Here is a 12,249-nt window from a genome sequence, read left to right on the forward strand (position 1 = left end):
TGGGCTGACTGCATTTTCCTGGACTGCCAAAAAACCTTTGACACAGTACCCCATAAAAGGCTGTTAAAAAAGTTGGAGCAACAGGCAGGAGTAAAAGGGAACGTGCTCCAGTGGATCAGGGAGTACTTAAGCAACAGGACTCAACGAGTAACAGTGAGGGGGGGGGGAGACAGAGTGGTGAGATGTCACCAGCGAAGTCCCACAGGGCTCAGTACATGGACCCATCCTGTTTCTAATATATTTAAACGATCTTCCGGAGGGTATAGACTCGTTCCTCTCAATGTTTCCTGATGATGCAAAAATTCTGAGAAGAATCAGGACGGATGAAGATAGACAGAGACTACAAGATAACCTGGACCAACTGGAGGAATGGTCTAGAAAATGGCTGCTAAAGTTCAACTCAAGAAAGTGTAAGGTAATGAAATTAGGAGAAGGGAGCAGGAGGCTGAACACAAGGTATCATCTGGGAGGTGAGATCCTTCAAGAATCAAGTAGAGAGAAGGATCTGGGGGTTGATATCACACCGAACCTGTCCCCAGAGGCCCACATCAAAAAAATATCATCAGCGGAATATGCTTGACTGGCCAACATAAGAACCGCCTTTAGGAACTTGTGTAAGGAATCGTTCAGGACCTTGTATACCACTTATGTAAGACCAAACCTGGAATATGCAGCTCCAGCCTGGGTCCCATACCTAGTTAAACACAAGACAAAGTTAGAGAAGATTCAGCGGTATGCCACCAGGCTCGTCCCGGAACTGAGAGGAATTAGCTACGCGGAAAGGCTAAAGGAGTTGAGCCTCACATCCCTGGAAAACAGAACCGTAAGGGGAGACATGATAACCACCTACAAAATTCTCAGGGGAATTGACAGGTAGGACAAAGACAAACTCTTCAGCACGGGTGGGACACGAACAAGGTGACACAGGTGGAAACTTAGTACCCAGATGAGCCACAGAGACGTTAGAAATTTATTTGTCAGTGTCAGAGTAGTTAATAAATGGAATGCACTAGGAAGTGATGTGGTGGAGGCTGACTCCATACACAGTTTCAAATGTAGATATGATAGTGCCTAGTAGGCTCAGGAATCTGTACACCTGTTGATTGACAGTTGAGAGGCGGGACCAAAGAGCCAAAGCTCAACCCCCGCAAGCACAATTAGGAGAATACACACAGAGGCGCTGGTGGCTGTGTGCATAGCACACTGTACACGTAATCCTGTGTGCCGGGTTCGATTCCCGGCGCCGGCGAGAAACAATGGGCAGAGTTTCTTTCACCCTAATGCACCTGTTACCTAGCAGTAAATAGGTACCTGGGAGCTAGGCAGCTGTTACGGGCTGCTTCCTGGGGGTGTGTGAAGAAAAAAAAATGTAGTTAGTAACAGTTGATTGATTGACAGTTGAGATGCGGGCCGAAAGAGCAGAGCTCCACCCCCGCAAGCACAACTAGGTGAATACACACACACAGGTCTAGCAGGATGGTAAGGAAACAGACCAAAGTTGGTGGAGAGGAACAGGAAGACCCATATATGGAATTTATTGCTCAGGCATGGAGGGAACTCAGGGAGGAAATGAAGGATATGAAGGAAACTATAAGTAAACTGCAGATGGAACTATGTGCAGCACATGAGGAGATAAAAAAACTAAAAACAAGCCCTCCCCAGACTCTGGCCCAGGAAACAGAGGATGTAGCAATGACAGGGACCTCTACAAAGGGTGCCACCTTTGCTGAAATACTGAAGAGCCCAGGAGCAATGTCCACAGTCAAGGAATTTGTAATGAAAGCAGTAACCTCACAGGAGGCAGCTAGATGCACAAGCCAGCTAATGGAAAGGAAAAGAGCTGTACTGGTGACTGGTGTTAAGGAACAAGAAGGGATACCATGGGAAGAATGGAGGACTAAAGACAAAGTAGCAGTGTCAGGGATACTAAAGGAGATAGGAATGGAAGGAGCTGAACGATAAATAGAACAGTTTTTCCGGATTGGCCAGTACAACAACGACAAAAAAAGATTGATCAAGGTAGTATTCAGAAGAAAGGCCATCAGAGAGGACATCCTAGTAAAGAAGAGCAAACTGAAAAATGCAAGGAATTACAGAGAGGTATACCTTCAGAGGGACATGACCAGGGACGAGATAATAAGGGCAGCAAATGCAAGGAAAAGATGCAGGGAAAGGGAAGGGAGCCAGGGATCAGCCTCCATCTCAGCACTACCAGAGGGAGTGGGGAACCCCAACACAGCAATTCAGGAACCCCAGAAGGGAATGCACCACCCCAGCCCAACACTCCATAGGGTCCCCCTCCACCCCGAGCTCAAATCCCTCCTTGCCCCTACACAATGCCCACCACATCACCCAAATTTTCCCTCCCCCCTTACCCCTGAGTATACCCTACCTTCCCATCCCCTGGTCTTCTTCCTGCCACAAGCAGGCCCAGACAAGACCTAGGCCCTCCATCCCCAACCCTGCCTCCACCCAAACCCCTGTTAACTACACCACAGGAATGCATGCCCTCACCCCAAGCAATCCCTGCCCCCCAACCCCAAGCACTCCTTGCCACCCCACTCTCAGGACCTCTTCCTGTCCCAAGCCAGTCTGGGCAAGACTGAAGCCCTTTATTCCCAACCCAACCTCCCCCTGAACCTCTGGCAACTTCCCTACGGGAGGAGAAGCCTACCCAAGTAGAAATGCCCATGGAACAACTTCTAATACTTGTAGGGAGGGAGGGTCAAAATGGATATAGGAAAGTGATCTTCAAGGTAATGTACTCAACATCAATGGGATTACCAATAAAGAAAGTGAACTGGCGGAAAGAGTGCAGAAAGAAAACCCAGATGTAATTGGACTCACGGAAACAAAATTGTCAGGAGTCATAACAGATGCTGTATTTCCAAAGGATTACTATATTGTAAGGAAAGAAAGGGAAGGGAGAGGAGGTGGAGGAGTGGGCCTGCTGATATGGAAGGACTGGAGCTTTGATGAGATGGAAATTCCAGGCTGTGATGGATTTGGAGATTACATAACAGGTACTATAACAATGGGTAGACCTAAGATAATAGTGACAGTCATTTACAACCCTCCACTAAATGACAGAAGACCCAGACAGGAGTTTGATAGGAACAACATGGCAACCAATAATATAATAGAGAGAGCAGCTTCAGTTACCTGCAGGAATGGCTCCAGATTCTTAATCATGGTCGATTTCAACCATGGAAAGATAGACTGGAAGAATGGGGACTCACATGGAGGTGCAGATACATGGAAAACCAAACTCTTGGAAGTGGCAACAAGGAACTTTCTGAACCAACATGTCAGGGAACCCACAAGAGTGAGAGGCAATGATGAACCAGCTAGACTCGATCTGATATTCACCTTGAATGAGTCAGAAATAAGCGAAGTCAAATTTGAAGCCCCATAGGAATGAGTGACCACAGAGTATTGACATTTGAGTATCTGCTGGAGGTAGGGATAACCTATCCAAGGATGGGATTAGAAGGGAAAAGACTGAATTACCGGAGAGGAAAATACGATGAGATGAGAAACTTCTTAAGGAGAATATCATGGGAAAACACAACTCAGAGAGAAGAATGTACAGGATATGATGAACTATGTCACTCAGAAATGCCAGGAAGCTCCAGATAAATTTATCCCGGTCCAAATGGAGAAAAACGAAAAGTAACAGAAGAATCCATGGTTCAACCAGGAATGTAAGGTAGCAAAGCAATTGAGTAAAAGAACATGGCGAAACTACAGGAAAAACAGAACGCCAGAGAGCAGGGAGAGATACCAGAGGGCACGAAATGAGTACCACAGAATGAAGAGAGAAGCAGAGAGGCAGTATGAAAATGATATCGCGAGTAAAACTAAGTCCCAACCAAGGCTGCTCCACAGCCATATCAGGCGGAAAACAACAGTGAAGGAACAAGTGATGAAACTGAGAAAAGGAGAGAATAGATACACAGAGAATGACAAGGAGGTGTGTGAAGAACTCAACAAGAGATTCCAGGTCTTCACGAAAGAACAAGGAGAGGCCCCTGCGCTAAATGAGGAGGAAGCAAACCAAGCAACCTTTGAGGCTTTTGACCTCACCAGTGATGAGGTCAAAAGGAATCTGATGGAGCTGAATGTCACATGGCTGTTGGCCCTGACGGAATCTCACCATGGATACTAAAAGAAGGTGCAGAAGCATTAAGCGTGCCACTCTCTATGGTGTATAACAGGTCACTGGAAACAAGAGACTTACCAGAAAGCTGGAAGACAGCTAACGTAGTCTCAATATACAAAAAGGGTGACAGGCAAGAGGCACTGAACTACAGGCCAGTTTCCCTAACTTGTATACCATGCAAGGTGATGGAGAAGAGTGTGAGAAAAAGGCTCCTAGAGCATCTGGAAGAGAAATAGCTCTGTAACTCATCACCAGCATGGATTCAGAGATGGTAAATCGTGCCTCACAGGGTTAATAGAGTTCTATGACTATGCAACAAAAATTAGGCAAGAAAGAGAAGGGTGGGCAGACTGAATTTTCTTGGACTGTCTGAAAGCGATTGACGCAATACCCCTTAAAATGCTGTTACGAAAGTTGGAGCAACAGGCAGGAGTAAAAGGTAAGATGCTCCAGTGGAAAAGGGAGTATCTAATCAACAGGAAACAACGAGTAACAGTGAGGGGGGAGATATCTGAGTGGCGAGATGTCACCAGCGGAGTCCCACAGAGCTAAGTACTTGTATCCAACCTGTTTCTAATATATGTAAATGATCTTCCAGAGAGTATAGACTCATTCCTCTCAATGTTTGCTGATGATGCAAAAATTATGAGAAGAATCATGACAGATGATGATAGACAGAGACTACAGGACGACCTAGACAGGCTGGAGGAATGGTCTAGAAAATGGCTTCTAAAGTTCAACTCAGGAAAGTGCAAAGTAATGAAATTATGCAAAGGGAGCAGAAGACTGAACACAAGGTACCATCTGGAAGGTGAAATCCTACGAGAGTCAATTAGAGAGACAGATCTGGGGGTTGATAAGGCACCGAACCTGTCCCCAGAGGCCCACATCAAGAAGATATCCTGAGCGGCATATGCTAGACTGGCTAACATAAGACCTTCCTTTAGAAACTTATGTAAGGAATCGTTCAGGACCCTGTATGCCACTTATGTCATACCAATTCTGGAATATGCAGCTCCAGCTTGGAGTCCATACTTAGTTAAACACAAGACAAAGTTAGAGAAGACTCAGAGGTATGCCACAAGACTCCTTCGGAACTGAGATGAAGGAGCTACGAGGAAAGGCTAAAGGAGCTGAAACTTGCGTCCCTGGAAGACAGAAGAGTAAAGGGAGACATGATAACCACCTACAAAATTCTCAGGGGAAGTGACAAGGTGGGCAAACACAAACCCTTTAGCACGGGATGAACACGAACAAGGGGACACAAGTGGAAACTTAGTAACCAGATGAGCCACAGAGACATTAGAAAGAACTTGTTCAGTGTCAGAGTAGTTAGTAAATGGAGTGCATTAGGCAGAGATGTGGTGGAGGCTGACTCCATACACAGTTTCAAATGTAGATATGATAGATCCCAGTAGGCTCAGGAATCTGTACACCAGTTGATTGACAATTGAGAGGCGGGACCGAAGATCCAAAGCTCATACCCCGCAAGCACAAATAGGTGAGTACTGCACGCCGCTCACCCTCCCGGTTGGAACGCGCAAATCTCGCCTCTGTGAGCGACACCCATTTTTGTGCCACGCACACATCCCGCGCGGGTGAGTCCAGACGTCACCCACCACCTGGTACTATCTTACTCCCCGTGGTCTTGTTATAACCACGTGTGGAGTGCTGAGCGGATCTTCGATCAACTGCAGTATTCATTTCTGTATGTATGAGGAGAGGCTGAATGAGAAGGCCGGTCTAATGTGAGTACTCAAATATTATCTCTGTGATTGTTTGTGCTTGAGTTTCTATTGTTGACTTTACATCAACGTCCAACTTGACGTTGTCCCATTAGTATCTGTACAGGTGAGGGAAGCGTAGTCGAGGGAAGTGTACTCCAGGAAACGCACATGTAAGGGACGGTTACAGTACGTCTGTAGGATTACTGCTATTTGGTCCCTGGTTTTTTGTGTGATGCACGTATTTACATATTTAGTCAGGATTGTACTATTGTGTTGAAGTGTGGCTCGGTTCAATTTTATACCGTACTGTTGATAAGCTTCCATGTGAATGTTTTGTTATCATTCCAGGAGTAACCATTGAGTCCAAAAGGGCTAAGACGTGATCTGTTGTGATACCCTGATTTGGATTTCTGTGTTTATTGGGTTTAAATGTTTTTGTGATTATTGATAAACTGGTGTCTTGTGAAGTTGTCTTTGTGCTGTGTTATTGATTAAGCACTGAGAAGTGTAGCCTAGTGTAACTGTGCTCAGTTCTGTCTGCGTGACAAGGTTATTGTGATCTGTAATGGATAATTGAAGAATCAGTGAAGTAATTTAGTTGTTGAGATAACTGTCCATTGAGGCAGTGTAATTAATGTAATTAAGTGAAGTGACATATTCTTGATTGGCAAGTTGTCTTGAGTCATAGTGTTGTGTTAACGTAATTGGTCTTGATTAAGTAACTGTTCCTGAGAAAGTACATAATGTAATTTCTTTCTGCTTGTTAAATTGTCTTGATGACAGAGTAAGTACAGTTAGAGGATTGTTGCTTCGATTGTTGGACTGAATAACAGGTTGTCATTAACATAAATTATCTTTAATGTCTGGATGACATTAATTAACGTAATTAATTAATGTAATTATCCAAATTGTTGTTTTGATAAGAATTGATTTGAAGTCGATTGTTCTTGGCTGTGTTATACGAACAGATAAAGTCAATTTCCATTGTTTTGATGGCCGTCCTTAGAGACGTGCGTTAACGTAATTAAGAAGGTTACGAGAGACTGTCTCAGTGACCGTCTTGCTGTGTTGGTATGGTTGTAATTGTTTTGCTGAAATTGTTTTGATTTGTATCTTGAGTGCAAGTGAGCATCCGTTTTTTCAGTCTAATTCAGTATACCAGTCAAGAGCGGTACGGACAGGAGTCCGTGCTATACTGAGGGCTGTTTGATTAGCTGGCATTAGTGTCGCTCTGAGGACAATTAACGTAACGTTAAATTGTTGTGCTTTGTATTAGTATTACGTTCTGTAATAAATTGTTGTTAACGAAAGAAGTGTCTTCAGGTCAACACCTTTCAGCAATACTTACCCCTCGCTCCTACTGCAAAAAACTAACCTAGCCCTTGTAAAATTGTGGAATCAAGCAATTGGATCCCGATAGCTGCTCTTGACTGTCTTTTTCAGTTTTGCGAAGTATAATCTACCCATCTGGCACTTAACGTATTGGCTTGTGCAGTCCTTATGACTGAGCATCACTAGTGAATTAGTGTAACTAAAATAAGAAGAAAAATCTCAAAGTATTAGATTTTCTGAGTGTATTTAGATTCCCCCCCTATTCCCAAGGCACATTTTTTTAAATCCAGGTTGTCTTTGAGTGTCTTGCTATCTTACTTCATATAATTTTTATCAGGATTATGATAGGTCTGAGAACCTACACCTGTGGGACTCCGCAGGTGACATGGAAACATTCTGACATCTTGTCTCCCTCACTGTGCCTCACTCCCTCAATTTTTGCTTCTCTTTTGTACCGACTTTTGCCGAGAGACTTCTTTATCCACTCGGGTACCCTCCCTTTGACTCCTGGCTGCTCGTGCAACTGGTCGCCTGCGGGGTTCTGTTGGAGGGTTTTTAACAATATGTCCGACTTCATTTATCGTTTCCCATTTCTTTTGCCACTCAAAGAATAGTATCAGGTCTGTGAGAAAAGATCTACTTCTCTGGATCCTATCCTGATGGCGTGAAACAGTTTCATCTTTGCAGTGTTGCTACTGGTCAGTAAGTACCTCATGATCTTCATCTGCTTACTTGAGATGCGCGTTAATGACACTGCTGGCCGGTAATACCTGGACAAAACTCCTTTTTCCCTGCAGAGTGTTTTCAGGCGTCCTACACCCCGAGCCCAGCCTGGGTCCAGGCTGTAATCTGTCTTCCTCCAACATTGGCTCTAAACTGATTGTCTTCCACCGTTCTGGCCATTCTCCCTTTTTTTCAAGAACTTTTCATTCACCATAGAAAGCGTATGAGGCTTCCTCTCCTTCCTTGGGAAACCATGGAGATTCTAGAAGATTCAAGAGCCTTAGTTGTATCCAGCTCATGCATATGATTCATTCTCTTATGTGGAAATCTGAGTCTCTCAGCGGCGTCTGTTTGACACCGTCCGACTCAGTAGCACTTCACCTTCCTTTATTGTGAAGACTTCTTGGAATCTCTTGTTGAGTCCCTGTTAAACATCCATTCCTTTATTTGAATGATCATCATCCCCTATCTTCATATTCATCAATAGTTACGTAATTGATGTTATATTAATAATATGGTTATGAAGTAGTTACAGCTGTGTCTTCGTTTTAACAACTACTGCATGGTGTACTCGGCAGTGCCCGGGACCACCCGGTAACCATTTCTTCCGCACACACCCTCCCCGTATCCCTCTACACACACACACTCTCTCTCCCTGTCTTCCCTTATACACACACACTCTCTCCCTGTCTTCCCTTACACACACACACTCTCTCCCTGTCTTCCCTTACACACACACACTCTCTCCCTGTCTTCCCTTACACACACACACTCTCTCCCTGTCTTCCCTTACACACACACACTCTCTCCCTGTCTTCCCTTACACACACACACTCTCCCTGTCTTCCCTTACACACACACACACTCTCTCCCTGCCTTCCCTTACACACACACCCTCTAACTCTTCCCCAACACACACACACCCTCCTACTCTTCCCCTACACACACACACACACACACCCTCTCACTATTCCCCTACACACACACACACGCACACACCCTCTCAGTCTTTTCCTACACACACACCCTCTCACTCTTCAACTACACACACACACACACACACACACACACACGCACACACACACACACAAACACACACACACACACACACACACACACACACACACACACACACACACACACACACACACACACACACACACACACACACACACACACACACACACACACACTCACACACCCTCTCACTCCCCCCCCCCACACACACACAACCTACGCGATCTACACTCCCCCCCCCCCACACACACACACCCTACACGATCTACACTCCCTCCCCCCCCCACACACGCACAACTTCGCCAATGTCCCCAAACACATCCCCTCCCCCTTATCCAGCTACCAACACTTCCCATTTCCTCCAATATTCACTTTCCATCTTCTCCCAGCGCTCATGACATTACCTAATCTTCCCCATCCCTTCTATTACACACCCTTTCCCTACCTTCTCCCTCTCTGCCCACACACACCCTTCCTCCTACCTCCTCCCTTCCTGTCCACACACTCTCCTTCCCCATCAGTGTAACCAAAAAGGTTGTCTTTCGAATGAAAAATTGTCATCCAAACACTTGTTTTGAAAATCCTTATCTTATTTCACTATTTTTTTAACACATTTAGGTACATATGTATTTGTGCAGCTGCCCTAGGCTATACGAAGGGGAATACAGAGTGTGTCATAACGTAGCTACGTAATGCTAACAGTCCTCCTCACACAAGATGATTAGTCAAACAGAGGGAACTATTTGAATTAATGCTAAAATCTGTTGACTCGGCACTGAATATTTCACATCAATTGACTTCGTGAAGGAAAGACATTGGGGCCATAACTTCCTTCACGAGGCCCTTGGATGATCCGGCGTCTTCCCCTTCTTACACTACTGATAAAATAACCAATATTCCCGTACAGTTTAATTAGGCTCGCCCAAAGCATCTCCAAGACATTGAATATATTACTTCAAGCGCCGAGGAACTTGACATCATTTATCTGTTACGACACACTAACATTTTTCCCAGTCCCACTGGTGACTTCTGCGAGTATTTTAATATAACTAGTTATTATAAGTTTGTTTATGTAAGACATACCTTCGAGGAGATCTCCTGTTACACAATGACCATCCCCTCTAGCTGTTCCCCCAGAGACTGGCTTATGATGTGTGCACCTGTCAAGACCTCGCGTGCAGCAAAGGCCACTTATTTTGTACAACCTTTTTTCTTCCCTATTAATTTAAGTGCCGTTTAATATTTGGTTCAATTATTAATTAAATACAAATTTATTTATATAATATTTATTAAATAATGTGGAAGGATAAATAGATGGATTGGTAGATTGAAGGAAAAACGAGTAGATAGATGGATAGGTAGATGGAAAGATAGTTGGGTGGATAGATGGACAGATGGTAGGAAAGATGAGGTACATGGATAGACAGATTGATAGATAAAAGCATATATAGATGAAAAGCTAGATTATTCTGGATTATTAGATAGATATAGATTCATTGATAAGTGGCTCAGAGATAGATAGAAAGGTGGATGGATTGACAGATATAAATATGGATAAATATCAGAATGGACAGATGGATGGATGAATAGACAGATAGATGGATAAATAGATGGAGATATATGGGTATATGGATGGCCAGATGGATATTTGGATGGCAAGTTGGGTATATGGATTAGTAGATAAATTGGTTTTTAAATAGATTGGTAGATAGATGGATAGATTGATGGATAAACCGACGGATAGATGGACAGAAAGAGGGATAGACCGACGGATAGATGGACAGAAAGAGGGATAGACCGACGGATAGATGGACAAAAAGATGGATAGCTAGATGGATGGATAGATTGATAAATGGGCAGATGGGAGACAGACAGATCCCAGCAACGCGGGGTGACCCCCTCTAGTATATATGTTGTACATAATAGCCAGAATGCGCTATTTGGCTTAGTATGCGATGCTCGATTTGCCTAACAAGCCAAGTTTTTCTGAAAGTATATATTTTTTCTAAAACATTTCATACGCAATGATAAATCTCTCTATTATACTATATATGACTTTATTTTTTAAAAATTAGAGTTAAAACTAACGTAGAAATTTTACCAAATCTATCCTACTTAACTTAACCTATCCTATCCTAATCTAACATAACTAGGTGAGTAAGTCATGTTCTCGGTTTAATATAATAATATAAATTTAATTCAAATAAACCGATTAGAAAAAAAATGAGAATTAAAATTAGCGAAACTCGAAACTCCAATATATATGTACTCATATATATGAGAGTTTCGCTAATTTAATTCAGAATTCACCTGAAATTTTTCTCTCAAATGCAGAATACATTTTGCAGACCAAATAACTCAAGATTAAAGGCCAGGAAAGGCTTCAAGATTCCCTCCGTTCTCAAGGGTGTGGCGCTGGCGGGGTATAATGGCTGGGATTACCTCAGCCATCCTCAGGGATTGGCAGCAGGTGGGCGTACCCGAGGGCTGGGCCAAGGGTCATAAGAAGGAGACATTAATCTGGCCCTAGCTAGGGAGCGGCCTGGGCACCTGCCTCCGGTACAACCTTCCTCCTCTCTCATTGGATAAGATGTTGTGAGCAACTTTGATTTTGTTCAGCGGTGTTGCCCTCTGGGTTTAGTGGAGATGTTTCTTACGTCTGAGACGGAGAACATTAAACGAAAACGTCATAGGATTATAGATTTTTTTTAAAATCTTTTTGATCAATTTAATCAAATTTGTAACTCATTAATAAAAACAGTTTCACTGATGCGAAGTTGTAAACGCACATAATTAGGGCCAACATGCAGAATACGTGATTCATTTCTAATTACGGCACTTGTTATATCTGTAATGGTTTCTGCGTCAGCACTAGTTATAATTATTTATGTTAGCGCCTGACCACAAGTTCCGTCTGTATTGACTGCTGGCTTAAAACTAATGGAATCTGTATCGCTTAGCGCACCGATATTAATTACAGTGGCATTGATATTGTCCGGACATTAGTTAAAGTAATCATGGTTAATTCCAGTTAAAGGGGCATATAGTTATAAGGATAATTGTTACTGACCCACTAGCAGACATAGTTGTGTTTAATGTCTGTCGATGTTTACTAGGTGGCGAGAAACCTGTTCAATGTGCTGTTATTGCGGTTAGGTTCCAAAGGCTGTTCTTTTGCCTGATAATTTAATTCTGCTGATAATCTTCTCTGTTTCATTTGCGTTTCTAGCGCAAAACTTATGTTGATACCCACTGGAAGGATTTTTATCTTTTAAAGCTTCAAGCTCT

General features: G+C 43.5%; 1 protein-coding gene across 1 annotated transcript in view; it reads right to left on the reverse strand.

Moving 5' to 3' along the window:
- Window positions 1-6,330: 6,330 nt before the first annotated feature.
- Window positions 6,331-12,249, reverse strand: part of LOC138368483 (mucin-22-like) — a 71,285-nt gene continuing 65,366 nt past the window's right edge. The window contains exons 5-6 of the mRNA XM_069331002.1: window positions 7,639-7,762; window positions 6,331-6,449 (exon numbers count right to left, since the gene is read on the reverse strand). Of these exons, the coding sequence (XP_069187103.1) occupies window positions 6,331-6,449; window positions 7,639-7,762 (243 nt within the window). The remainder of the gene's footprint in view (window positions 6,450-7,638; window positions 7,763-12,249) is intronic.

Source organism: Procambarus clarkii, chromosome 25 (genome assembly GCF_040958095.1).
Source record: "Procambarus clarkii isolate CNS0578487 chromosome 25, FALCON_Pclarkii_2.0, whole genome shotgun sequence".
NCBI lineage: Eukaryota > Metazoa > Arthropoda > Malacostraca > Decapoda > Cambaridae > Procambarus > Procambarus clarkii.